We start from the raw sequence: 25601 nt of genomic DNA, 5'->3' as shown, positions 1-25601 counted from the left end.
GTGAGTAAGACTCACCCACCCCCAAAAAAGATGGCGTATTTTACATGAAGGAAAAAAAAGTCTGTTACAGCAAAAAGTAAGCTGCTAGTGGGAGCTCGGCCACAGCTCGTGCAGGGCTTGCTACCACTCAGCCCAGAGTGATGGCTAACCAGAAGGTGCCAGTGAAACCTGAGCCAAGAGGAGAAGGGTTCTTGAGACATTGTCCCCCACGCTGAGCTGCCTTAGATCCAAACAAGAGCAGCCCATCCAAGTCAGTCTCACTGGGGTGAGATCCTAACTAACTGTGGGTGTCCATTTTTATCCCGTGTTATCTGACAGTGGGCTTTAAATTCAGATTTGGTGATATGCCGCTCAATGGTAGAGTGCTTACTCAGCATGCAGGGGGCCCAGGGTTAACCCCCAGTGCTGCCCACTCAAGGGCTTTTGGTTTTGGTTGTGGTTGTGGTTTTGGTTTTAATTCAGCATGTTCAAAACAGACAAATAAAGAAAGGGATTCTGTAAACACTTTGCAAAAGGAAGGAAGGTATGATCATTTACGCATCCATTCAGTCACCCTTGGAAGCCTCATTAACTGAACACTGACTACCAACTAGGCACCAAGAATACAAGGGCCATAAAAGGCAAACACTATTCCTGCTCTCAGACCTGTAGTCTAGTCAAGAATATCACCTAATCACCAAACAACTATAAAATCACAGCCTGTGGATACTGGCAATACTAGTTCTGATTCTAAAAAGAAGTTGAAAGAATAGACAGAGGCCAGATTCTGCCTACCTTAGTTTCTAAATCTTATCTTACCTGTGATAGCCCTTTACATTAGCACCTAGGGCCATGCAATAGCCTGGTGCCTAGAACACTTCAAATTGCTGTGAAACAATAAAAGGCAAGAACCTCACTCTCAATCTGGTGGGCAAGAAGTACCTTTCATCTGCCTGTGCTTTCTGATGCTGTCTGTGCTCACTGATTTTCCTTGGCGGTCATTTCTTTTCAAATGTCTCATCCCTAATCCCTAGGTTCGGGCCTATCTGACATGTTGCAAGCTGCGTTCTGCCTACCTGATTGCCGTGAAGCAAGAACACTCACAGGCCGCTGCCCTCGTCCAGCAGGTGCAGCAGGCTGCCAAAAGCAGTGGGGATTCTGTAGTGCAAGACATCTGTGCTCAGTGGCTTCTGACAAGCCATTCCCGTGGTGCCCATGGCTCAGGCTCCAGGAAGTGACCCTGGACTGCAGAACCTGGAAATTATAGCCTGGGAACATGGCAACAGGAACAATGCCACATAACACCCTCCATCTCCGTCTTCCTGTGGAGTGGGACTTCTGCTCCTGCCCCAGGTTGGAGTGAGCAGGTTAGACTGTGCTTGCCTGAGTGGGCAAGAGTAGGTCCTTTCACACAAGTGCCATGTAAATTGAAGACTCTGTGTTTGTCTGGAGATAGCCACTTTCTACCTCAGAGTGACTGTGTGTGCATGTGTGCACACCTGTGTGCATGCTCCTGTGCACTCATGTTTACGCCCAAGCATTTTCTGAACAAATGAGACTCCTCTTGAAGAGAGGCGCTTTACTTCCCACTTTCTGCTGGTTTGAAGACCTTCGGTGTGTTTGGTTCTTGTCCCAGGTCGGCCTGTTCTCCACCGTTCCCCCTCTATGCAGACAGACATGCTTTAACAGCTCCTCCTAACAGGAGGGGTCAACAGAATTACAGAGCAATGCCAAAAAGGTTGCTTCTCCCCAAAATTCAGAGAGAAGGTTAGGAGTGTGGCTGTGGACGATGACAGCTTTCCCCACCACCACACCGCTCACAAGCACAAGGTTTGCAGGTGCAAGCATCTGAAAGTTCTGACAGTGGTATAAATGGTTGGATCTGGAAGGCTGAGGCCAGAGGGGAGGAAGAGGCAGACCTCTGAGCACAAAGCTGGCTCTTGTCAGTATCCCTGTTGCAGGGTTGATGGGTAAGGACACATGGCTTTTTCTTTCAGAGGCTGGGGAAAGAAATGGTAGCCAGGATCCTGGGGCTGAATGAATGCTAAACTCTACCTGTTTGCATTCCGTTCTCGTTTGTACCTCTTGAATTAGTTAAGAAACCATTTCTCCATCCCCATGCTCCCATTCAGTCTCCTCAGGGCCAGGGGTCGGATATGCAAAGACCTAGCTCAGTCAGGCAGCAGTACACTGAGGGAATGGGGCTTACTTCAGAGTTGGGTCTACAGACAAATCAGAACGAGGGGGTAACAAGTAGTTCTCATCATGGTGGGGACTAGATGAAGGGTTTAATGTGCTCTTCAGCTGAGGTGAGTTGATGCTCTAAAGAAAAGGTCTGTAATTTGGTGACTGATTTGCAAATGAGAACCCTAAAGAAAGGCCTGTAGCCCCAAGTCTCCTACCAGCCAGAGCTCAGCCTATTGGTCGCCCCTTGTCGCCAGGGCAACAGGAACTGGAAACTGAAGTCAGTGTCTCTGGTGCTTAGAAACCCTGTTCATTTCTTCTGAACCAAGTTTTTCTTAATTAAGAGTTCTTAAATAGACATCTGTCAGATAGGCTGAAGCTGAATCCTAGCTCCCTTAAGGGTGAGGTGTGACAGTGGCCTTTCCTTCCTGACGCATAGAACACACCACAGCTCCCAGGATCCCCCAGTGCCTGGAGTCTGCTTACACTCAAGGCTGTCTGTGTTTGCACTGAACATAAGCACTTTACACAACTGGGTTGTAAGTCTTGCAGCCCTCGATTTAGGATGTCACAACCAGATTTCCCTGACTTTCTTCTAACTTGAATTGTAAAATAGGTGGACCATTGACCAGGTTAACAGAGAAAAGAATACAGACCTAAGACATCATACTGTGGTCTCCTGAGAAGCAACAATAACATCAAAACAGTTGTACATGTTGAGGAATTGTGTGTCCTACTACAACCAAGCAACAATAAACTGTCTATCCCACCTAGTTCTTGGCTTCATCAGCTTTTCTTAAGGTTTTATTATTTATTATTATGCACATTGGTGTTTTGCCTGCATGTATGTCTCTGTGAGGGTTTCAGGTCTTCTGGAACTAGAGTTACAGACAGTTGTGAGCTCCCATGTGGGTGCTGGGAATTGAACCTAGTTCCTCTAGAGGAGCAGCCAGTGCTCTTAGCCTCCAAGCCATCTCTTCAGCCCCATGGCTTTATTTATATAAATAAACTTTTTTTTAAATTTCATATGAGAACCTGCGTTTGTATGCCTGTGTGTTTGTCTCTGTGTGTGTGTGTGTGTGTGTGTGTGTGTGTGTGTGTGTACCACACGCATGCCTGTGGAGACCAGAAGAGGGTATTCAATCTCTTGGAACTGGAGTTACAAATGGTTGTGAGCTTCCTAATAGGGTTTCTGATAACTGAATTTAGACAAGATCTCGTATAGCACAGGCTGACGTTGAACTTGCTGTGTAGCTGAAAGTGATCTTGAACTCCTGACCCTCTTGCCTCCATGCTCCCTGTTTCCAGACTCCTGTCTTTTGCTTGTGTGTTCTCTGGAAAGAAAAGATGAATGGGGAAAAAAGTTCAACTGGCTAATGTCCTCTTAATTCCTGGAGTGACCATTCACTCACTTGGGATTTCCTCAAATTCTTTATTATTAAAAAAACTATTAGTGGAGGCTGGAGAGAAGACTCAGTGGTTAAGAGCACTGACTGCTCTTCCAGAGGTCCTGAGTTCAATTCCCAGCAACCACATGGTGGCTCACAACCATCTGTAATGGGATCTGATACCCTCTTCTGGTGTGTCTGAAGACAGCAACAGTGTACTCATATAAATAAAAATAAATAAATATTTGTAATTTTGCTGGGCAGTGGTGGCACATGCCTTTAATTTCAGCACTTGGGAGGCAAAGGCAGGCAGATTTCTGAGTTCAAGGCCAGCCTGGTCTACAGAGTGAGTTCCAGGACAGCCAGGGCTACACAGAGAAACCCTGTCTGGAAAACCAAAAAAAAAAAAAAAAACCTATTAGTGGACCAAGGAGATATCTCAGTGGGTAAAGCACTCGCCACACAGGCCTGACAACCTGAGTTTGATCCCTGGCACCCATATGAAGATGGAAAGAAAGAACTGACTCTTCCAGTCCTCTGACCTCCAATATACCATGGCATAAAAGTGTATGTGTGCCAGAGAACTTGTGTGTGTGTGTGTGTGTGTGTGTGTGTGTGTGTGTGTATACATGCACACACACACACTATACACATATTAGTAAATTTTAAAACCTTAAAATGTGGTTGAACATGGTGGTGCATACCTTTAATCCCAGAACTCAGGAGACAGAGGCAGAAGGATCTCTGAGTTCAAGGCCAGTCTGGTCTACATAGTGAGTTCCAGGTTAGCCAGGACTACATAATGACACTGTCTCAAAAAGACAAAGAGGGCAATGAGTGTTCCTGCTCAGCTCCTTTGAGAGTGGAGAGATGGCTCAGGGGTGAAGAGCATTGACTGCTTTTCCAGAGAACCCAAGTTCAATCCCAGCATCCACAGAAACTCACAACCATCTGTAACTCCAGGTCCAGAGAATATGATGCCCTCTTCTCATCAAGGACTCCAGGCACACCTATGGTGTATAGACATATATGTAGGGAAAAATACCCATATTATATATGTGTGTGTGTGTGTGTGTGTGTGTGTGTGTGTGTATAATTATGTTTATTTTTATGATGTATTGTTTTATTAGTTTGCTAGGAATGTGACTCAATGTACCACAGTTGCCTGACATGTGCAAGGTCCTAGGTTCAATCCCCAATTTCACCATAAAAAAATTAAATTTAAAATCCTCTTAGTGAATTCTCTACCACTGAAAAACTTGGTGTGTTTCATGTCCACTCCAGGTGAAACGGTGGAGATGGGTGATGCATTACCAGTAGAAAACATAAATGAGAAGACTTCCCATCACTACCCCACTGTCCCTCTCACAGGCGATCAGGGTTGCCAATACCTAGTGTATAGTTGCCGGGACAGGGAAGTGGCAGGGGAATACTCTTGCCACAGCAAATTATCCTGCAGTGAATGACCATGAATTGCTGACTCGGAGGATATGTACACTGCGGAAATAACTCAGCCTGTCCTCCCATCATGCTTGACTCTCGCACCAGTAGGGTAGTGTCTGCCCGCCCTACCACTCCACAGTCTTGTCTCCGATATTCACAAGCTTTAGGGACTATTTTATTCTTGAAATAGGGTCTCAATTTCATAGTTTTTTGCTCCGGTGATGGGAGACAGATGGCACACTGAAACCTTTTTTAGAGTTGCCATTTTTTAAACTCTGTGATTCCTAGAATGATTAAAAAAAAATAGCCAACTCTATTTTCACTATCTACTGATTTGTGAATTTTTTTTAAACGACCTGCATGACATTTGAGAAGAGCATAACTCAAGCTTAAAACTGTTTGTTTGTCTTTCTCTTGGGGCCGTATGCTTGCAGAAAGATACCTGAACTGAGAGCATTCGCATGGCAGCTCTTCTCCCCAGAAATACGAGCTCATCCTATTTCTCGTTCAAAACTAAACAGAACAACAACAACAAATACAGCAATCAAATGATAATAATGAAAGGAGACCTGAAAACATCTGGTGTGGACATGACACAAAGGCATGTCACAACAAAGAACACTGGAGCATTCCGTCTGAATGTAAGACAGATGAACAATGTGTTTAGAAACCCGACACAGGCTAGGTTGCCAGAGGCCTTTGGCTGAGGCTTAGGCAAAGTAGATCCCAGGCAATTAGACTCTTAATACCCAGGCAAGCATATATCAATAGTCACATTACCCTGATAGAAACAGGCTCTTCTTGATCTTACCCTCTCTCTTATGTTTTTTTTTCCCTTGGGAAGATGTGGACAGACATAATATTTATCTAGCATAGGACACCAATGACAGAGCAAAGAAATAAATCCTCTCCAGTGTACCTTGGTACACCAGTGAGTTCCTGGGGCTACTCAAAGGAGCATGGGTAAGTCTACGGCAATCACAACACTGAAGAATCCTCCCTAGCATGATCTATGACTCAAAAAACTCCCATCACCTGGTAACACCTCGACTCTTTGTCTTTGTGAAATTGACTATGTGTAAGTAGGAATAGTACATTTACCAAAGCACCAAATACGGAAATAATTTCCTGAGATAGGAAAAAAAATTCTTTGTGAGAAAATGGACAGAATGAAACATGTTTAAATCGAAACTGAAAAGGTGCTGAGAAGAAAGCATGAAAAATACATTTTATAAAACAAGTACATGATATTTTATAAATCAGACAGGTCTTTAATGACTGGTCCCCGTGGTCTCACTAATTTCCTGCTCCACACAGAACACCAGGTGAAGAACTCAAGGGCGTGAGGAGCAATGGAGCCACAGACATTATTTCTTTAAGGTTTAATTTATTATATTTATGTGTATGGGTGTTTTCCTGTATGGATGTCTGTGCATCACACACATACTTGATGCCCACAGAGGCCAGAAGAGGACATCAGATGCCCTGGAACTGAAGCTATAGACTGTTGGAAGCTGCCATGTGTGTGCTGGGAACTGAACCCAGGTCCTCTGCAGAAGGAGCAAGTGCTCTTAACTGCTGAGCCATCTCTCTAGCCCCACCAAATTGATCTTTTAATAACTGTGTGACACAGGCCACTCTATCTCTTCTCTGGATTGTGACATGAGCAAGAACTAGATTTTTACTAGAGTAAGCCACTGAAACTTAGCACTCTTCCTTGGACCAGTTACTCTTCTTCTAGGAGAATAAGCTGTTCCTTGTGTCCAATGTCTCTCTGGCCGATTGCTTTAGCTAATGGAGATCAAAGAGAAAATAGGCTGAACGTTAAAATTTGGATAAACTCCTATGAAGGTTTACAAAACCAACTAAGAGTCTCTGATGAGAATAATCAGTTCTGAACTCCAAGATCTGGTTGCCCCCAGGTGAGTGAATTCTCATATGTACCAGCCTTTGTTGTGTAAACCTTGCCCCCACATTAAAGCTATTGGTTAATAAAAGGCTAGAGACCGTGATTGGGCAGTACATAAAGAAAGATGGGACCTGAGAATCCAGTGAGAAGCCTCAAGAAACATATGGGGGTAGGGTAGGGATGAGACGGAGAGAGCAAGAGGCTGTCATCAGAGGAGATGGACTGTGAACACATGACCTGGAGAAGTCCACCCTGGGGACAGGCTGATGGAACAGAAACAGCCCGGAAGAGACTCAAAGACCAAGTAACAAGGGGCATATGGTTAGGATGTAAGTTAGACTAACTCAGAACCTGCCCAATCTAGGCTTATAGCTTATAAATAAAATACCAGGGTTTATGTGTCTTTTATATGAGCTGGCTAGAATAAATAATTCTTTTTATACATCTGACAATGACAAGACCAGGGAGTGCAGAGAAAAATACAGTGAAGTAGATGTCAAAATTAATTTGGGAGATGAAAAAATTGAAAGTGATGAAAGTACCAAAGAAGCCAGGTGTGGTGACAAACACTGGTAATCCCAGAAAGACCTAGGATTACCATGCAAATTCAAAAAGACCAGGCAAATTCAAGTGTGGACCATAGAGAAATCTCCAAGCTAGTCTGGGGTACATACTGAGAAGCCCTCTAAAAATAAAAAGCCAGAGACTGACAGTAGATTATAAAATGGTTAACTGTTAGCAATGCTCTATAGTGCAACATAATGTCACTCTATCAAGACCCAAACCTAAATGGTGAGGGTTACTTATTATCATGTGACAGGAAGTCTCAAGGAGGGCAGCTCAAGGCTTAATTAATACAGTGACTCCCTACTTGGTCAGTAACCCAGTTCTTCCCATCTTGTCCGCTACTAACCTCAGCGTGTCAGCTTAATTGTTGGGCCAGCTCTACTCATGGACACAGGATGCTTATAGCTGATTCAGGAATCTTATTCAGCCATGAACAGCATGCCACAAAAAACTAGAATTCTGCCTATGCCTCACTTTTTACACTTACAGTTTATGTACTTCTCTGTTCACTCATTTTCAAGACACTCTTTCTATATATCCCAGACAGTACTGAAAACTCCCTATGTACACTAGGTGGCCTTGAACTTACCATCTTCCTACCCAACCTCCCAAGTACTGGATTTACTTACAGGTATATGCCATCAGTCACCCGTCTTAGTTTTTAATCAATTCAGAAACCTTTCCAAGAAACTACCAAAACAGCATGTGGTAATTTACAAACCTAATTTCTATTACACCATCTAATGCTGATTTCAGTATAAACATGATGTCCTGGATGGAGGAGCCAGAACAACCAGCTTCTTGCAGCCTCTGCCCCACAGGTTTGCTTCTTCTGCCTATATCCAACCCCCCTGTCATATATGTGAACCCCACTTCAAGCCTGTCCCTTGTGTTACTGTTCACACTGCTTCCCTCTTAGACCTGGTCTGGGTCACACGTGTGAATCTTTACCCCCATACCCATAGTGTGGTCTGCTGCACAGAGAGCATCCGGGTGTGCTTGCTTCCTGCCTTCCATGTTTCTGAGTCTTTGTTCCTGCTTCCAGCACATAGAAGACATTCAAGTTCATCTTAAATACAGTACAACAGGTTCTCCATTTCTTCTGTCTTTTCTTGACTTCATTTGTGTACTTGCTTAGAATCTCAAAGCCTTTTCAATCTCTCTCTCTCTCTCTCTCTCTCTCTCTCTCTCTCTCTCACACACACACACACACACACACACACACACACATATACACACAAGTACACAGAGACAAATAGAGAAAAAATAATAAAGATTTTAAAGGTTATTTCCAGGGGCAAGAAGATAATTATGGATAATGGAGATAAATATGATCAAAATATGATCAAAGCACTACATCCACATGTGTGAAAATGTCATAATTAAACCTATATTTTGAACATTTAACATATACTAATAAAAATTTAAAAGCTATGTTTTATTGTGGAAAAGAGAGCATTTATCAACAGATGCCCTTTGGGTGCCTCAAATCTGGGACCAGTAAAGATGGTTTCTTGGGCCAAAGGGTCATAACATTGAGGAACATCTGTCTACCTCTTCTGGATGACCTTCAACAAAGAGATCATGAGGGCTATACCACAGAAGAAGAGGGGAGCCAGAGGGAATGAGGGCCATGTCTATCGAGATGGATTGGTAGAGGTTCGCTTTTTTTGTATTTATGTGTCAAATCTATCTGATCATAATCCACAGTGGCACTGAATGGGTCTGTATTTTAAGCCATACTTCTCTCAGTTCTCATAATAAAATACTGGCATTGAAAAAGATCTGACTGAATACCTAGCCTGGCCCAGACAGTATTGTGAGAAAGCTCTGGATGTACAGGTGAGTGGCTGAGTAGAGCAACATGTGACTCACTGGACTAACAGACTGATTTCCTTTCTTCCATTTCTCCCTGAGAAAAGACACAAGGCATTGAGATAAACACAAATCTTTATTTCTCTAAAAATTGAGGTAAAGAGAATGGTTTACGGAAAAAAAAAAATCTACATGGTGAAAAAGGCTCCAGGATGCTCAAAGGAAGAAATGAAGCTTGGCCAAAGTGAGCTACTTCTTCCTGAGTTGGTCCAGATGCCATGGTTGTGACTAGTATTTCATTTCAAAGAAAAAGAGGCCGATCTAGAGTGTGAGGGTATAGAAACGTGTGATTCTGGTGCTCCTATGAGCGTGTAAGTGTTCTGGTGCTCCTATGTCAGTGTTACTGGTGAGGAAACTGATCCAACTGCCCAAGCTCCTCTATCACCCCCATGTTCAGCTCTCTTCTCCTAGAGAGCTGTGGATTCTCTAGGCCTTTGAGAATGATCTGGAAGTGTTACTATCATCCTGTACTACGACCTTGCCTCACAAAAAATGTTATGTGTATAAAGGGTTCCAGAAGGCTCTTCGTAGGCAGGAATCACAGCAGCAGCAAGCCAGGAGGATAATCCTTTCAGGTCAGCCTTCTCTTTGGTCCCCCTTTTTTTCCAGCATGGATTGGGCCTTAAAAGGCCCTGGTCTTCAGGCCAATTATTCCCACTGGATTCCTAGAAGCTCACAGCTGACATGCCACAAGCGCTCAGCTGTCTTCTTGTTCCGGGCCCTTGGGGATACCCACATCCTCTTGCAGTCACTGGGTAGACAGAGAGGGTGAATGTTAGAATGAAACCTGGCCCTTGTGGAATACATTCCTCAAAATAGATTTCCAATGATATAAAATATGTGCACTGGACTTAAAGAAACTACACTGAAATGAATTCTTAAGTATTTCAGGGCCAAGTGTGGTGGCACAGCCTAAGTAATCCTAGCCCTTAGGAAGCAGAAGCAGGAAGAATCATCCTTGGCTCCATAATTACTTTGAGCCTATCCTGGGCTATAATTAGACCATCTTGACAAACCAAAATATAGCAGCTGGAGAGATAAGTTGGTAGCTAACAATGTTTGCTGCTCTTCCAGAGGACCTGAGTTTGATTCCCAGCACAATGTCAAGCAGCTTACAACCACCTAGAACTCTGGTTTCAGAGGATACAATATCCTCTCTGGCCTCCATTGCCTCACACACGGGCATATACTCACATTTACACACATAAATTGAAAAAAAATCTTTAAAAAATAAACATGTATGCACATATACATACATAATTAAACTTTAAATAATAATGAATAGGCTTTTTCTTTCTATAGTTTACAAGAAGATATAATACCAGATGGATGAATGCTACTTCAAAGCAATTGTGAGCAAAAGAGACATCATGAAATTATCTTCAATTATGCAATATGATGTGAAAATACCTGTAACCCTATGATGGCAAAGTCACAGATAATACCACATTTACTTTCTTATTAAGTTTAGAGAAATTCTGAATTCCAACCAGAGGGATTTGTGCCCAGTGGGCCCTATTTAAGCACTGTCCTGTTTTAAAGTGAGCAGAGGGAGTAAGGCCAGGAGGAATAACAGAAGAGAGATAGAATGCCCCATGGGGCACGCTTCTATTTTTTATACCTATAAAACTTCTATATGATGTTTGTAAAGTATGATTCCGATAGAAAAAAAAAAGCCTATCCTTTGACTGCCGTTTTTCATCCTTGTTTGTTTATCTAAAGGTATACATAAGTTTATATCTATTTTCCTTTTATTCAAAAGTAGGATCCTCTATTTAGTTTGGGGAAGTCTTTCTTTTGTTAAAATGTATTTTAATTAGATAGACAGCAAATAAATGTATGTTCTTCTAAAAACATTTTGAATGATAAGGAAATACCTAGAAGAAGAAGTTGTAATCCTCTTTCACACCTTGCCTGGCTCTTTCCCAAACTCCCTTGAAGTAACTGTTACTAAGCACTGACTGGTCTGTCTACACTATTCATTATGTTATTTGTAACAAATGTTTACATGGTTTTTAGAAAGATTTTATTTTTAATTATATGTATCTATGTGTGTCTGAGTGAGGGTTTATACACATGTGGGGGTCCCTGTAGAGGCAGGAAGATGGTGTCAGATCCTCTGGAGCTTAAGTTACAAGCAGTTGTGAGACATTTGGTGCTGAGAACTGAACTGAGGTCCTCTTCCAGAGCAGTAAGAGCTCTTAACTGCTGGCCTATATCTCCAGCATTTACAGCTTTGTCTTCTGTGGTTTGTTTGCTTGTTTGTTTATAACATTGTATCATGAAAATCCCTTATTAATTTAATATTTTCTGAAATCACATTAAATGACTATATAGTATCTGTCACATTCATAAGGCAATAATATAAGCACTCAGATTGTGGGGTAGATTTGCTCAATATTAATGGAATGTATGCCAGGCATGGTGGTGTACACCTTTAATTCCAGCACTTGCCAACCAGGAGGCAGAGGCAGGCAGATCTCTATGAGTTCCAAGTCTGCCTGGTCTACAGAAAGAGCTCCAGGACTACCTAGACAGACCCTGTCTCAAAAAAAATAAAACACAACCACAACAAAGGATGCGAACCAGAAATAGGAGCCACATACAAAATCATAAATCTCCAGTGGCTACACTTGAAAAAGAAAAAGAAGGTAGGCATACTGGGCCATAGCTGGAATCTTAGCACTCAGAAGACTGAGACAGAAGAATCCTAAGTTTGAGGCCAGACTGGACTGCACAGGTAGAAGCTGCCTCTAAAGTAAATCGAGAAGTGGAATGTGGTAGCATGATGCTTTAATCCCAGTGCTCGGGAGGCAGAGGCAGGTAGAGAGGACTGCATCGATCAATACACACAGTTGGGTGGCAAACACAGTCCAAGGGTTCAGGCAGTATTGGCTGCTGCCACTCATCCATTACCCCACGACAGACACTAAGCCTACCCTGATTGCTTTACTTAAGAAATGGTGCCTCGCTTAGCCAAGGACAGCAGACAAACTAGGCTGGATTAAGTCACAGAGAGGCAGGGAGCCTTTGTCTTGGACTCCTTATTTGGAAGCTCTGGCTACATGTGGAGTCGTGTTTACATGTGGTACCCAAATTTCTATCCCTACACACCAACAGGCAAGACCAGTCCTGACAGCACTGAGGGGGAGGGTTCCCACTGGGTAGACATGACCTCCCCCTAGCATTTTATGATGCCAAAGAATTCAAATGTCAAATCAGCCGAGCCTTAAAGAAAAAAAATCTGGAGGGGCCCCGCTAACATTCTTGCAATAGCACAACCCAACAGGGAAAGTCTTTACGGCTTTCAGAAAGCAACGGTGCTCACAGAAAGATGGCACACTGGGATAAAACAGAGCGAGAAAAGCAATTCTTTCTAACTTAAGTGTCTTTGGAAAACTCACTGCAATTGGTTTGCAGACCCAACCCGAGCCTGGATTCCACCATCAGGGCACAAGGAGTTGGACTAGCGTGAAGCTCCTGAGGGGCTGCAATTTGCAGGCCCACTGGGCACTGCCAGCTCCTACCTGAAGTACTTTCCACTCAGGGGCTCCAGGCCCTCCGCCAGGGCGCAGTGCAGGCTGGTCTGAGCCCCCTGCCAAGTGGACTTGAAGAAGGGTGAGAAGAGCCGCCATAACAAGCACAACAGGTAGGAGTGCCTTGTGATCTCAGATGTGACAATTCCTGGGTGTACCACATAGGTGGTGACTCCAGTTCCTAGGACAAAGAGAACACAATAAGACCAGGGACACACTTTGTAGGAGTCCCTCTGACTCCTACAATCCTTCACCTCCTTCTTCCACAGAATTCCCCAAGCTCTGCCTAATGTTTGGCTGTGGTCTCTGCATCTGTTTCCATCAGTTCATCAGTTGCTGGGTGAAGCCTCTCTGATGACAACTGGGCTAGACACCAATCTATGAGTATAGCAGACTATCACTAGGAATCATTTCACTGACTTTTTTTTTCTCCTGCCAGTCCTATCTGGTTCTACCCTAGGTATCTGGGCTATCCAGCCTGGTCTTGGCCTTCCAGATAGTGTCAGTGATGAGCTTCCTCTCAAAGCATGGGTCTCAAGCTGGGCAAGTCATTGGTTGGCCACTTCCACAATTTCTGCACCATAATCTTTACCCTAGCATGTCTTGTAGGAACTGGAGTCACCGCCTATGTGGTACACCCAGGTCAAAGGCACAAGAAAACCCCCAGAATCAACTAACCTGGGACTCCCAGGGGCTCACAGAGACTGAACTGCCAACCAGGGAGCCTGCATGGGGCTGACCTAGGCCCTCCTCACATATGTTATAGCTGTGTAGCTCAGTCTTCTTGTAGGGTTCCTAACAGTGGGAGCAGGGGATATCTCTGACTCTGTTGCCTGCCTTTAGGACCCTTTCCTCCTACTGGGTTGTGTTGTTGATCCTTAACAGGAGAGGAGGGGGTCTAGTGTAACTGCAACTTGATATGCCATGGCTGACTGATATCCACGGGAGGCTTGCCCTTTTCTGAAGAGAAATGAAAAGAGGAATGGGTTGGGGGGAGAGGAGAGAGAGAATCTGAGGGGAGAGGAGGAAGGGGAAACTGTGGTTGGGATGTAAAATTAATTAATTAATGAATTAATTAAAAGAAGGGACTTGGGAAATAAAAGCCTAGGCTTCAAAAGGTTCTGCTCACCCTGCCTAGTGATGAGTTAATCTCTCCGAGGAAGGTCTCTACTCAGCTCTCTATGCTCCAAACGCAAAGTCCTATTTCAATGTTCTTATCTGGGGGCTTACATACTACTTACTAATAAAAGCATGTGGGAACTAGCAGTGTTAATCATTAATGGCAGTATCTTTGCCATACGGGAGAAGCTTTGGGACAACAATCTGTATGAAAGGTTGGGGTAGAGGCTAGTTGCGCAAGCACATTTATGAGGAATGGATGGAGGGGTGTTGGTAGAAATTATGGGATATTATGCTGCCCCCAACACAACTCTGGCACCACCTCATTGTCTGTACTTTTTACCTACCAGGTCCACACTGTACACTTTGCCTGTGTTATACCATCTCTTTTTAAACTTTTGTTGTTTGGTTGGTTGGTTGGTTGGTTGGTTGGTTGGTTGGTTTGTTGGTTTATACAACTTTACTTATGGAAAATAAATCAGTTACTAGCAGAGTTATCATTGGGACAATCAGCCACTAACAGCTTGCATCAGTTAGTCAGTGGGATATTAAACCATGTGATGGAAGATGGGCTAATAACTCGAATGTCTCCCAGTAGCTTAAATGAAAACTACACAGGCTTTGAGATTTTAATTTAGAAGGCAGAAGGTGCTCGTCTTTCAGTTTCTACTCTCCGTAAAATAAGAGCGAGCCATTCCTTTACTGACACGCATAACTCATCACACACTGTCCCTTCTGATGATTCTATAAATCCAATACCAGCTCTTCAGCCACATCAGTTATGAACACAGAGTATACCTCTAACAGTGGATGCCTTACACAAGAAGAGACACAGCTAGAATGCCATTGCTTCCTTTGATGTGACAACAAGAGTGTCTCTCACAACCAAGTTAAAGTGACGATACTGGCCACATAATACACAAATTCTATTTAAAAAATGTGATGATACTGGCCACATAATACACACATTCTATTTAAAAAATGTGATGATACTGGCCACATAACACACACATTTTATTTTTTAAAAACATACCAATCTTGGACAACTTTTCACTTAGAACTATTTTAGAAAGTAGTTATTGTCCAAACCTGGGAGAAAATAAAATGAAGGTGAGGTCTGTCAGGGGAGCAGCTGGATAAGAAAATCAACAAAGCCATTTAGACTTGGTTCCGGCTATCCTGCAGGCTCTTCTGAGTTTAAGGTGACATTCCTCTGTCCTTCCAGAGTCATTCCCAGGATGCACTCCCGTCTACAACACTGTTTTGTAGATTGGAATCTCTGACACTAAGGATACATGGGACATGTAAGTTGGGCTCACTTTGCAGTGGACAAAATGGACAAAGTAACTTAGGGAACAACTCAAGCAGGAGACTGCTGCAGTCTCCAGATGTTGAGACAAATGATGCTATTCCTGTTAACATTTGGACAATGAATCCAGTTGTAAATGCAACCTTGGCTGGTTGAGAAACATGGCACCATGGGGAAATAAACTATGAAAAAAGAGTACACTGGTTTGGTACCGGCTGTCATCGGGCTGCTTAACTGTGGCTTCTTAAAGAAACATTATCTTCAATTGACCCGTAGGGCGTTGTGGGGGAGGGTTACGGGTCAAGTCACTAAGTTCCTTATTAATCCATTTCAACATGCAGTCTGAGCACCTAGCTCCTCACTGCCTCAAAATGTGTCCAAAGGTCTGGCCAAAACTCTTGATCATCTGATGGTTAGAGAGCGTCTCTTCCTGATACCAGCTCTACCCAACACAGGTGTCACCTGCCACCAAGGTGAAACAATTCTGTGCCGCCCTTTGCTTCTCCTTTTTGGGACAGTGCCTTCTTGTTCAACTAATCAGAGGCAGGAGGACTTCTCAAGCAGTGGACAGAGGCCAGTCACATCTCCACTCTAAAAAGAGGCTTATGCAGTAGTAACATTAAGATGTTCACATACTAAAGAAGCTGAAATGCAGAGAAATTAAATACATCGCCCAAGGCCATATCTAGTCGGCTGCAGACCAAGGTCTAACACCTCACATGGAGTAAAGAGTGCTAGATTTCAGAGTGAGAACGCTCAGCTACTTACTTAACAAATATTCCTTAATACAGTTGCACCTTTCTTCATTTGTAGAGAGAGGAAAATAGTAGTGACTACCTCATTCGAACAGTTTGAGGCTCATACGTTGTCGGGCACATGAAGCTCCCTGGCGTTAATATTCATTGCCAGGATTGTCCTAATCTTCTGCTTTGGCATTCTGGTACAGACTATTCTTCCCAAAGTCTGAATTACTCACAATATCAAGCAGTCCCCCAGACTCAGAGACATCAGAGCCCATAGCTTACCTAGACCCCAGGGAAGTGCAGAATTAGTAATAATTACAATTATTAGTCTCATGTGACAGTTGAGGAAGCAGTTGGGGAAGCGAAAGGAACAGGTCTATATATATACAGCCCTCACATATGGAAGAGAAAGAACTCAGGCCCAGGATCCTGGAATCCAGCCCTAACTCGCCAATGGTAGGCAAGAACCCCTTTAGAGCTTAGCAGAACTCAGAGAAAGGCACACAGGAGGAAGAGCTCCAGGCTTACAGGGAGCCCCCGTTCCAATTCTGACCCCTTTACGAACTATAGAAGTAATTCCTGAGGTACAGACCAATAACTCCATTTGCTGTATAAACCCGATCTAGCTAGTTCCACAATCTCAGTTCTGACCCATAAAATAGAAGAATAATACCCACTCTGACTGTTACAAAGGCTTGTCGTAAAAACAAAACAAAATAATAGGAGGCAAAAGTGTAACAAGTATCAGGTGACTTCAGTGTTCCAGCACCTCTTAGATGCAGTGCTTCCTGTGGGACAGCCCCACCATTCTGTATACAATCTCCTTCCTTTCAGCATACAAGTTCCTTCTTGGAATGTACATTGTCCTGGTAAAATTTTACATGCTGCTTGAACTCACTGAGAAGCTCGTTCTGAAAGTTGGGTTGCCTACCTTCAAGCTCAAGTATATTTATGTCAAATGTCTTCCAAAAGCCCCTGACCTTTCCTGGGTCAGGATAGCCCCTGGTTCTGTAGTGGGGAGAGGGAAAAAATGCTAAGAGTGTTAAAAACAAAAACAAAAAACAAAAAACAAAAAAAAAAACCATTGTGTTCTTAGCCACTTGGTGGCCCACGACTTAAATTCCAGCACTCAAGAGGCAGAGGCAAGCTGATGTCTGAATTTGAGACCAGCCTAGTCTACAGACTGAGTGAGTTCCAGAACAGCCAGGGCTACACAGAGAAACCCTGTCTTGAAAAACCAAACCAAACAAACAAACACTGTGTTCTTGAGAACAACTAGAAGGTAAAGTATTTCCAACCAAAGGTTACTATTGTCTATCCCATAACAACAACAACAACAACAACAAACCTGGAGAAGGAACAGGGACCCAGAAGTGCAGCTCCTGGAAGCTCATCCATGGAGCACAAGCTAAATGGGGGAGTTCCAATGACTGCTTCAGTCTCAATGGTTAGTTGGTCTTTGCTGGACATTGTAGGCGGCTACTTTGACAATGTTATGTTCAGCTGAGGCTACTTGTTCTTTCACTTGGAGGCTGTTCTGTGTTCTATGCAATTTTCTCAGTCAGAACTCCAACTGGCTGCTACGAAGGGGCTTCCTCAGTTAACTGTTGCTAGATGTCTGAAGACCCTGTCGTGGTGTGGTATCTTTTGTTTGTTCTCTCAATTCAGTGACTTTTGTTGCCTCTTATAGATATTGTTAGCACACCATTCGATAATTTTTTAGTATCCATCAGCTGCTTCTACCTGCTACTCACTATATATTCTTTTATTTTTGCTTGCTATTACCAAGTAAACTCACTTATTCAGAGCAAAAAGCACAGTTATCATTTTCTGGACTATACAGAAGACTACTTAAAAATATATGCTCAAGAGCCTGGTTCCAGAAGTTTCTATGAACCTATAATCTGGACCAAGGATTCTGTTCTGGTTTTTGTTTTTGTTTTAAATAATAAAATAAATATTTTATTATTTTTATAATTAAAAGATTATATATAATATAATAAATATCATATATAAATAATATTTTTATAGTTTTTAAAATAATAAGATACTTAATATTTTATTATTTCTCCACACTTACCTTGGAGCCGCTTGGCCAGCTCTCGAGTGAAAAGCACATTGGCCAGCTTGCTCTGGCCATACGCAAAAGCACTGAAGTATCGTTTCTGGCTTTGGAGGTCATGGAAACAGATCTTGCCAAGAAGGTGGGCCACTGAGGATAGGTTTATCACTCGTGCGGGAGCAGACTCCTTCAGCCTTCCCAAAAGCAGGTATGTAAGAAGAAAGTGGCCTGCAAAGCAACCCAAAAGGAAAACTTCAAAGATAGAATATCCCTAGGCTCAGGGTATGTGGATTGAAGGATAGGACTTTGTCCTGTCCAGCAGGGCATTAAACAGGGTCTGGGGATATCACCTAAGAAAGAATGGGGGAAAAAACGGGCAAACGCAAAGAAAACATGGCTTGAATATAGGCTGATCAAACCATAATTTTTACTTTTTTGCACACGGGTTATATACACGAAAAGGCAGGATGTGGGGAAGGGGATGACACAGGAGCGTAGGTGTTCAGGGGAAGTACAGATATCTTCCAGAAGAGAGTGTCAGCTGGGTGAAGGTTCAGGAGACAGATCACTATGACTCCACCTATGATTTACTTGTCCTTATCTAAATTGGTACTATCCACCAAGGCTACCTATCTACAAGGTCTATGACTATTAGTTCTTATCCAAGCTGGTAAATTTCCACCAAAGCTGCCTGTTTACAATATCTTTTTTTTTGTCTTATTTTTCTTTTTTCCATTCTTTTTTATTATTTTTTATTTTTTTCTCAAATCATAATTAACTCACACAGGGGTATAAACACAGAGAGGCAGGACGTGGGGAAGGGAATGACACTGGAGTGTGGGTGCTCAGGGGAAATACAGATATCTTCAGAACCAAGTATCGGCTGGGTGAAGGTTCAGGGGACAAGTCACCATGACTCTGCCTATGACTCGCTTGTCCCCCATCTAAGCTGGTATTGTCTGCCAAGGCTACCTATTTACAAGGTCCATGACCACTCAGGCTTATAAATTTCCACAAAAGCTGCCCATTGACATTAGCTTATAGCCATCTGTTTCAATGTTCTTCCACTGAGACCCAAGACTTGGTGTTAGTATACATGTATGACAGGCCCACTGCTGATCAGCCTATGGCTGATTGTAGGCCTACAGTGTGTAAGCAGTACTGCCCCTGACATCTCCTCCCTTCTCTAAGTATAGAAGGGCTGTGGCAATTCTAAACTTGTGAAGGCGGGGATAGAGGCCTGACCTCCAGTATTTGAAGGGGACCTTGTAATGGCTCCAGTCCCCCTGTCGTTGTCCAGTGAGGCATGAGGGCCATACCTGTCCCGATGTCTTTTTCCTGGAGAGGGGATACTTTTGACATCAACCCCTATGCAGTCAGGCTTGTCCCTCAGGGAACCCAGATAGATATTTTTATCTTTTATTGATATTCCCTCGCAGCCTAAGCAAGAATTCAGATCGCCTGTCAGAGGGGGTTCTGGGTGGCCCCTCTCTGCTTGGTCTAGGGGCAGAAGTCCCCCCTTTTTAGGTTGGGTGGAGATAGGTTTTGGAAACACCCTGTATAAAGTAACAACCTCATCTTGAGTCTCATGGTCCTCCATAGCTAACTTATGATAATGTATCTGAGTAGGTTTTGCTACCAAATTATTTATCTGTTGTATCACAGAGTTAGTCTGCCTATTTGAGAGCCAGGGACCAGCAGAAAAAAGCAAAAAGAACCCAAATAATGGTCCCAAGATGGAAGGAAATAGGGTTGACAACCTTGGAGAGGCTGCAAATCAATTCTTGTACCAGCATTCATCTGTCTCTTTCTCTCTCTGATTTTTCCTAGGCTTCACTACCTATTTCATGCTCTCTTTAACCCTCCTTGTCTTGTCTATGTAAAGGCAACCTTCTTTGAGGGTTGTACACAGTCAAGAGCTGTACACAGCCTTTTCTATTGTACTAGAGTAAATCAAGTCCAATAAGGATCTTTGAGATTTTAGGAGGTCTCTTCAGACGGCGAAACGAGGGATTTCTTCAGATTAGTGATGTCAATCTCTAGCTGTTTGATGTTCTTGTCAGTGGCCCTTCAAAGGTCTGAGTAGTATAAGTTTGGAGGCCAGAATCTGGATTAGAACTTCTAACTGCAGACATCACGGGTGATTCATTTTTACCTGGGATGCTGCCTGAGTGAAAGCTCCTGGGAGTCCCTCTTTCTCTCGGTTTTCTGGTGTTGGGTACGGAGCTGCCGCCTGTGACCTGCTCTATGCTCAGGCTCAGACCGGAAGTCCTGTTTACAATATCTTATAGCTATCTGTTTCAGTGTTTTTCCAGAGAGACCCAAGACTTGGTGCTAGCAGGCACGTATGTCAGGCCTATTGCTGATTTTTAGGCCTATGGCTGATTTTTAGGCCTTCAGTGTATAAGCAGGGCTGCCCCTGACAGGACTTCTGAATCAGATCTCTGCCTTCTGAGTGTGAATAAAGTTTGACACATTGAGTCACTCAGTGCTAACTGGCCACTTACTCTACGTTAGTCCATTCTCCAAAGCAAGAGACAAAGCTAGACTGCAGTAAGACAATATCTAATCTACATTGATGTATGTATAATTTATATATATCTGCTAGCCTCCACTATCTCTGTATAACTGTGGGCCCTTACACTCATACAGAGGGAAAGCTATGGTAGTCAGGGAAAATAGCACTTGCTTAGGCTCCAAGGATAAGCCACATGCTCCCCTAACGAGAACCTTCGCTGGAAACTCTGAGCACCAATTTATCTTGCATGTCAACGCCTCACGGTTCACTTAGAGCAGCCCAAGGTTTATTTCAGTTCTCATATGGATGTTACTTCCCCTGCCAAATCCAGATTCCTGAATACCCACAGGTTGACCCTGCCCAACAAGCCCTGCATTGCCACTGCCCCATCCAAGGATGACATTTTTTCTCCCTAGCATCATCTAAGATGGGGCTTCTGGACAGAATGCAGAGTCACGTTTTTGACTGCTTAGCCATGTGTCTAGTGTAGGGTGAATCCTCTGAGGATTCTATGAGGCTCTATGAGGACCAGTGGAGATCCTGAACCCTGATTCAGGGCCATCTTCCTACAAAGAACAAGGTAGGATATAACTCACTTTTTAGTCATCCAAAGATACTTACCCAGGTGGTTGACTCCAAAGTGGGTTTCAAAGCCATCTGTTGTCTTAGAATATGGACACATCATCACTCCTGCATTGTTGATCAAAATATGAAGCTTCTTTTCCTCTGTTGAGAACAATCAAGGAGATCTGTGGCTAGCAAGGCATCTTCCATCCACCTGTCACTATCCCAAGTGTTGGCTTAGGCTTTCGTCTGTGAATACTCTTTGCTGGGCATGGTTATTGCTCATCTTTCTCCTGTCTTCCAAGATAAGGTGTTGGCTCAGAAGTCAGTAACTATCCCCATCTGGACCTGTCTGTGTGATATGGTCTCTCCATTGTCATTGGGTTTCTAATTTTACCTGTCGATATCTTCCTGGACATAATTTGTTCATTTATATACCCAATGCATACTAACTACCAACTCTGGAGCAGGCCCACATTGATGGGCCCTGGGAAGACATGGTAAAACAAGGAACACCTAAACCTTGTCCCTCAAGGAGCCGCAGTTCTTGGTATATGTTGGTAATTTCCCAAGACACAGGAGCCTTTTGACAATGGCACAAACTCATCTAGTGCCTGTAGCTACAGAAGGCTGATTTTCTGGATGAAAGAAAAGAGCAGAATCTGGGCCACACCTTATGTTAAGGTACAAGCTCAGACTCGGAGATGACACTTCCAAGATTCCCACTGTGGAGCAAAATGCCGATAAGGATCCTGCCCAGCTTGTCCACCCGCCGTCCCTTTGCCAATTCCCTGTCCAGCTGGTTTATGTAGCTAAACCTGCCCAGTGGGATCATGGGTATGATGCAAGAGCCATAAATGTCCTGGGTGGAGTAACCATCCCACATTTAGTTTCCTGCCTTCCTGCCTACTCGCTGGAACCTTACCTGCTAGGAAGCCCTCAGCAAAGGCTCGGATGGATTTGGTGTCAGATAGGTCCAATTTCCGCACTAGCACCTGGGAGTTCTTGGTGTCTGCTCGGATTTCACTCGCAGCAGACTCTCCCTTCAGCACATCTCGACATGCAATATATACTCGTGCTCCTGGAACCAAAGTAAACAGGGCAATGTGTGCAGAGGTACGGGAAGTGAACTAGGGCTGATAGGTAGAACATACTCAAAGCTGTCCCTATGGCAGTGGAGTGGCCATATTGCCACTTCCAAATTCTTACAGTGGGGCCAAGAACCCTCTAATATTTAATTCTGCTTAGTATCTACCTTAGAATAACTGACTTCACCAATATTATACTGAGACATCATCCTTACTTTCTGAAATAAGGAAGATACAGGGGACAAAAGGGATCTACGCTCAAAGCCAGAATAAGTTAGTGTCACACTGGACCTGGATTCCAGTTTCTTTGAATTCCCATCAGATCCTCCACGCCCAGGATGAAAGACAAGGAAATTCAGGCAGAACCCTAGTGAAGAGGGCGGGAGGTATGGCCCTGCAGAGACAGGACAGGACTCACCTCTTCGAGCAAGCTCTCTGGCCGTCTCCTTGCCAATGCCCGTGTTGGCACCTGTGATGACCACTACCTTCCCCGGGATATGCACATCTGTTGTACAGACTCCACCAGCAAAGAACCTCCTATAGCCAAAGAGAGGAAAAACAAGCACCATTTTCCCAGCCTCATGCTGAGACACATTAAAGAAGTAAGGCCACATAAATCCAAACTTGGAGTCATAAGACTTTACCATCCTTAGAAGTTAATTTGCAGGGACCACTTTTTGGTTGGGCGAGGTAGAAGCCAGCTCATAGACAAGAATTGAAAGGTCATGTGTCCAGAAGCTAAAAATGGTCACCTGAGCAAGCAGAGAAAGTGCTCCTGAGCCAATGGAGACGTTCCTTATCAGTTAAAAATGTTATCAGTCTAATCTCTAGACTCCTTCGGGTCAGCTTCCTCCTCTGACCCACATTGGAATCACATGGGTGAATACACATTAGAGAATTCAATGGTCCTGAGCCCTACGGCAACAATAGTTACCATGGCAACTAGCAAACAACATCTGGGCTGACATATAACTACTCCCCCCCCCCCACCCCAAGCTTCCTCTTTAGTCGAGAGAGATAGGATCTTGAGAGGCTTTCTGGCACTTTGCTAAGGATTTTATTTAAGCCATTGGCACACAGAGAAAACTTTCTTGTTGAAAACAAGACCAGAGAGGCTAGAATACTTCCTGAACATTACTGGCTGACAGATACTGAGTTAGACACTTTTTACACACTACCTTTTTTTCTTTTTTTCTACACGCACTGTCTAGCCTAGGTTAGACTTTCTATACTCAATATTGAGCCCAGGCTAGACACTTTCTACACTCATGAGGTCTATCCCAGGCTTGATTTTCTATACACTATCTACCTCAGGTTTAAACACTTTCTACACTCAGTCTACCCAATGCTAGATAGTCTCCACACTCACTATCTTGCCACATTTTCCATACATACTATCTTTCCATATGTCATTTATATTAATTTCCCCAGCCATTTAAGTATTATTTCTACATTAAAAAAACAAAAACAACCCAAAAACCCTGAAGCCCAAACATATTCACATTATTTCTAAGGGTGGCCAAGACAAAGTACACTTTCTCCTCAGTATAAGTATCTAACCTTCCTTTTGTGGGGGTCAGGGGGAAGGGTTCAAGACAGGGACTGACTCTCTCTCTCTCTCTCTCTCTCTCTCTCTCTCTCTCTCTCTCGCCCTGGCTGTCCTGAAACTTGCTCTGTAGACCAGGCTATCCTCTAACTCAGAGATCTCTCTACCTCTGCATCTTGAGTGCTGGAGCTAAAGGCATGCATAATCATACTTGGCTCCTATCCAGCCTTCCTAATCATCAACAAATTTTAAATTCTCCACACAGAATAGCCATTTCTTGACACCTCCATAAATCCCCAGTGAATTATTCCCACAACACTTATTGAGAGAAGTATCAAGGGAAGAGGGTTTGTTTCCTTCCCAGAGTGTCCACTACTTGACACTTTTAACGATGTCCATTAACGATGAAGTCCCCATGACACCCACCTTACCTAGGAACAGAAAAGAAAAGGAAAGTGTCAGAGAAACCTAAAGGAATCGGAGCAAAGAGCCAGGACAGCCGTCTACTCCGCCTTCCTTTAGCAGCCGAATTCAAATCAGCCCCACCTCCTCCCACTCAGGTGCTTCCTTCTCCGGTTTTTTTTTCTTCCCCCCACAGCAACGGCATCCATAACCCCACCTTTCCTATTTTTAAATGCACTAATCTCGCCTTTGCAGCCTTCCCTCGTTCTTCTTTTAGCAGTTGAAACCAGCTTCATAAAGTATCTTTGAGTTGCTGAGTTAAGACAAACCTGATGGATGGAGCTGTCAAATACAAGATCGAGAGGAGCGACGTGAGCAGTACCAAGACAGCCAGCATCTTGTCAACCGCCTTAATTGCCTTCTGCAGCTTCCACCCTCAACCTGGCCCGAGGATCCTTCTCTGGCTCCAATTCCTGGCAGCTTCTGTTGACTCTTGCCTCCTCTCACTCCGGGACACTCAGCAACAGGCTGGCTTAAGCGGTGCTCAGAATCTTACTTAAATCCAAAAGCCTCCAGAGCACAGCCTCCTGGGAAATGTAGTCCTGGAGGGGTGGGGCTTAAGCTTATATTGGCGTAGAGAATTTGGCAAAACTGGAGTTCCCCCCAACACTCTTTTTTTTCAAGATAGAATATGTTAAACGTTATCAGCAGGCTTCATAAAAGCCACGCCTAGTGACAAAGTCTTATAATCAACTTATTTGGCAGGCTGAAGCAGAATGGTCACTTGAGCCTCCAAGTTCAAGACTGGCCTAAACAACAAAGCAAACTGTGTCAAAACAAAACCAAAAAACAAAACAAACAAAAAAGCAAGCCATGTAAACAAACAAAAAACTCCAAGTCCTAATGGTGCTTGAAATATGTGTGACTAAAAATGGAAGAGAGATGGTCAGAGAGATGGCTAAGTGGGTCAAAGCCCTTTCCATGTAAATCCATCAATGAGTCCAATCCCCAGAACCCCTTGTAGAAGTCAGATGTGGCATTCAGAAGAGTGGCTGCTGTCTGTAACCATAGTAATTCTAATTCAAAATGGAAACTGGAACTCAAAGGCCAGCTAGCCTCGAGGAAGTGGAACTGCAGCAGAATCAAGAGGTACATACGTACCTTGCCTCGAAGGGAAGGTAAAAGAAGTGACCTGACTTCTGAAAAAAATGTTCTCTAATTTCCATATGTATGTCCCTACAAACCCCAAAATAAATAAATAGGGCAGGAAAAATGGGTCAGCAGGTATTAGCAACTGCAAACAGGCATAATGACCTGAGTTTGGTTCCCGGGTTCCACAGCCAACTCCCCAAGTGATACTATGACCTCC

General features: G+C 43.7%; 2 protein-coding genes across 5 annotated transcripts in view; one reads left to right on the top strand and one right to left on the bottom strand.

Moving 5' to 3' along the window:
- The window catches only part of Zfyve26 (zinc finger FYVE-type containing 26), a 62075-nt gene extending 59139 nt beyond the window's left edge, over positions 1 to 2936 (top strand). For 2 of the 3 annotated variants that reach the window (XM_028788836.1, XM_028788829.1), the window contains one exon: positions 1014 to 1217. In XM_028788836.1, coding sequence (XP_028644669.1) covers positions 1014 to 1217 — 204 coding nt within the window. Of the gene's footprint in view, positions 1 to 1013 lie in introns of all 3 variants that reach the window. The other variant, XM_028788820.1, reaches the window with a different exon arrangement.
- A 6466-nt stretch (positions 2937 to 9402) lies between these two features.
- On the bottom strand, positions 9403 to 24763 carry Rdh12 (retinol dehydrogenase 12). 2 transcript variants are annotated; one of them, XM_028789857.1, is made up of 7 exons: positions 24562 to 24763; positions 22703 to 22821; positions 22122 to 22277; positions 21254 to 21358; positions 18133 to 18342; positions 12873 to 13062; positions 9403 to 10096 (listed from the first exon to the last, which is right to left on the bottom strand). In XM_028789857.1, exons 1-7 carry the CDS (start codon positions 24627 to 24629, stop codon positions 9994 to 9996), a joined length of 951 nt encoding a protein of 316 aa, XP_028645690.1. In that variant the 5' UTR covers positions 24630 to 24763; the 3' UTR covers positions 9403 to 9993. The 2 variants fall into 2 exon arrangements, with proteins under 2 accessions (XP_028645690.1, XP_028645698.1); XM_028789865.1 differs by having other exon boundaries at positions 21254 to 21322.
- Positions 24764 to 25601: the final 838 nt, after the last annotated feature.

The sequence above is a fragment of the Grammomys surdaster genome, unplaced genomic scaffold (genome assembly GCF_004785775.1).
Source record: "Grammomys surdaster isolate TR1022 unplaced genomic scaffold, NIH_TR_1.0 127, whole genome shotgun sequence".
Lineage (NCBI taxonomy): Eukaryota > Metazoa > Chordata > Mammalia > Rodentia > Muridae > Grammomys > Grammomys surdaster.
Note: the sequence above shows the minus strand (reverse complement) of the source record. Positions and strands in the feature narration are given on the sequence as shown.

What these genes read in the sequence shown, in the direction of transcription:
- Rdh12 (XM_028789857.1), bottom strand. Translation starts at nt 24,629, where the DNA reads ATGCTGGCTGTCTTGGTACTGCTCACGTCGCTCCTCTCGATCTTGTAT. An exon ending in CAGAGAGCTTGCTCGAAGAG is followed by an intron (nt 22,278 to 22,702) that starts GTGAGTCCTGTC and finishes CTTTGGTTCCAG; the next exon opens with GAGCACGAGTATATATTGCA. An exon ending in GCTGGCCAAGCGGCTCCAAG is followed by an intron (nt 13,063 to 18,132) that starts GTAAGTGTGGAG and finishes TCTTTGTCCTAG; the next exon opens with GAACTGGAGTCACCACCTAT.